The sequence below is a fragment of the Pithys albifrons genome, chromosome 3, assembly GCF_047495875.1.
Source record: "Pithys albifrons albifrons isolate INPA30051 chromosome 3, PitAlb_v1, whole genome shotgun sequence".
Classification (NCBI taxonomy): Eukaryota; Metazoa; Chordata; class Aves; order Passeriformes; family Thamnophilidae; genus Pithys; species Pithys albifrons.
Window position 1 is genome coordinate 61173251 of NC_092460.1, and position 2753 is coordinate 61176003.

The following is a 2753-nucleotide window of genomic DNA, read 5'->3' on the forward strand; positions in this document are numbered from 1 at the left end:
TGGGTGGAGGGGCAGAGGTGTTTTTTCGCGCGTCCCCTTTTCTAAGCTCACTCTCCATTTGCAGAGCAAGGCCGAAGAAGCGTCCCTGCCTGGCAAGGTACTCGAGCGGCCCTGTTGAACATTTTAGGGGAGTAGTATCGCTTTCCAGGAGGACGTGCGTTCCGTACGCATGGCGAGGAACTGGGGCAGGGAGCGCTGCGGGAGGGCAGAGAGGCTGCGGGTCCCACCCGTGCACCCACCCGTACCCTCCCGGCTCCCCCGGGAGCCCACGGCGAGTCGGGTGATTCTTATCGCGGGTGCGACCCTAAGTAAGGAGAAACGGTCCTTAAGAGGACTAAACAAGGGAAAAATCTATCCCGAATCTTGCTTCATGTCACTCGGGTCGTACTTCAGCTACACGGATCTGACTCGTCTGGGCTTCATCTCGCTGAAGTCGGTGGCAGGTTTTACTCTGAGATCGGGTTATTATGAAATTACGAGGAGGGGAGGAAAAGACTGTAACACAAAGAGCTTTATTTTACAATCCAAGAAATCTATCTGTTCTTATATACAATATCACATTCCACCATTTAAATATATATGTTATGTTTACAAAAGGAAAGACAGAACTGAAATTATTTACAGGAACGAAACAAGGCAAGAACTCTTTAAATATGACTCACACGAAATGCATCAAACAGCTTCACTCAGACAGGAATGAACTTCCCGGTGAGTCTCAGACAAAGAGTATCACCGGTACACAGGTAAGTATATTAAATTTTAAAACCCCAAAAACAACAAAAAAGAAAAGGTGGTCTATGCAACACAATTTAAAGAAAAAAAACCAACAAAAAACCGGGAAAAGAAACACATGGAAAAAGAGGAAAGTCTGTTTGGCTTGAATCAGTTAGAGCCATTTTCCTTGGGACAGATGTACCTCGAATCGACCTTAGCAAGGCCTTTGCTTGGGCTTTCCCCTGTATTAATTTGCTTCGTTATTTAGTTTAGAGGAAAGAGGGTGGGTGCTTCATCTCGTTAAATATACTACCACAGAATCGGGTTTATTTCTCCACTGCTTCCTCCGTACTGGGCAGTTTGGGCTTGTCGGAAGAAATACTGTCCACTATTGATGAGAGGCAGCGAAGGCTGCTGGAGGCCGACGACTCGACAACGGAGCCTCCTGCTCAACGAGAGAAAAGGGATTAAAGAACGATCAGTTCCTCCTCGCCGGGCCTGTGGCGCGGGGCTGCCGGATGCCGGAGGGCCCGGGCAAAGGAGGGAAGGGTGAGGGACGGATCTCTGAGGCCGCGGCCCTCGGGACGAGAGAGCGGCGCTCAGCCCTGGGGACAGTGGGCGAGCAGGGCCGGCGAAGCGCCGAGCAGGGCCGGAGGCTGCGGAGCGAGTTACCTTCTTTGGGGCTGATTCCTAGGGCTCGGGAATGGTCAGAAACTGTTTGCCAGTCGGAGCTGCAGGTGCTCAGGAAGTCCGAACTGGGGATCTGCGGCACACAGGCGGGGCGGGAGCGGGGAGACACGGGGAGAGGATGGGTGTTAGTGAGGTGGCCCGCGGCTCCCAGGGCCGGGTCGGGCCGGGCCGCCTGACCTCTGAAGCCCCGAGGACTCGCAGGTTCCCCGAGGAGCCCCCTCCGCGGCCGCAGCGGCCGTGCCGAGGAGGAGGAGGAGGAAAGGGACGGGCGCAGCGGCGCTGCTGGCTGCCGGGGCGGCGGGAGGGAGCAAGCGGTAGTGCTTACATTTCCCTGCTTAGGGCTGAAACTGAAGGGGTCCCCCCCGATCTCCTGCATTTTCTCCTGCTGATCCAGCCTGTGCAAGAGGTCCTGTAGCCTCTCTATGTAGCTGATGGCGCTCCTCAGTATCTCCACCTTGGGCAGCCTTTGGTTGGGGTTCGCCACAGTCCGCCTTTTCAGAGCCTCGAAGGCTTCATTGATCTTCTTCAGTCTCCTCCTTTCCCGCAGAGTGGCTGCTTTCCGTCTGTCCGTGGGGGCCGACTTTCTCTTGCAAGTTTTACAAGCCCAGATCAAACACTGGCCGGGGAAGTGAGGGGGTTGCAGTCCCGGGGGTGCCAGCACATGCTCCTCTCCGCTGCTGTCACTGCCGGCCTCTGGCTGCATTTGGTCCTGACATGGGGACAAGGTGCCATCGCTGCCTGGGTACAGAGGGGATCCCTCAGCCATCTCCAGCTGCTGCAGGGCTCCATTCTCGCCGTCCAAGTAGAAGAAATAGGAGCCAGTTTCAAAAAGGTCCATCATGCTGTCTCCCGGCTTCTCTGCCTGCTTGGGTTGGGTGACGGGCTCAAAAACACCCCGAGGAACAACCCAGATGGAATTTAATTAGTGCAGTGACATAAGTCCCCCTTGCTTTATATAGGAGCTGCTGAAACCTTATCCAGCTTTTAGCTGTCGCAGTGTATCACCCTCCAAAACTGATTCCAGCCAGTCTCCCGGCCGCTGTCCTGAGAACATCTCCTATTTAGAAGGAGGAGGGGGGACACGAAGGAAGGAAGGCAAATTTAGGAAAAAAAAACCAAAAAACCAAAAAACAAGCAACTCCTCCCTCCTCAAAGAACACCACCACCCCAATTTCCCACCCGCCTCCGAAATCCAGTGGATTCGGGATGCAGTGAAGGGACGCGAAGTGGGGGCTCAGGAGCGGCGTCCCGGCGCGGCGGGCGGCCCCGGTCCCGCTGCGAGCCCGCGGGGGCACGGCTGGAGGACGAAGGCGCGGGGCTGCGCAGGGAGCCCTCCCCCAGCCCAGCCC

The 2753-nt window shown here is 55.8% G+C and overlaps 1 protein-coding gene across 1 annotated transcript; it reads right to left on the reverse strand.

Annotated features, from left to right (window-relative positions):
• Positions 1-1040: 1040 nt before the first annotated feature.
• MYF6 (myogenic factor 6) lies at positions 1041-2245 on the reverse strand. The gene is made up of 3 exons (XM_071549949.1): positions 1730-2245; positions 1387-1477; positions 1041-1159 (listed from the first exon to the last, which is right to left on the reverse strand). The coding sequence occupies exons 1-3, from the start codon at positions 2243-2245 to the stop codon at positions 1041-1043; spliced, it is 726 nt and encodes a 241-aa protein (XP_071406050.1).
• Between the last annotated feature and the right edge of the window lie 508 nt (positions 2246-2753).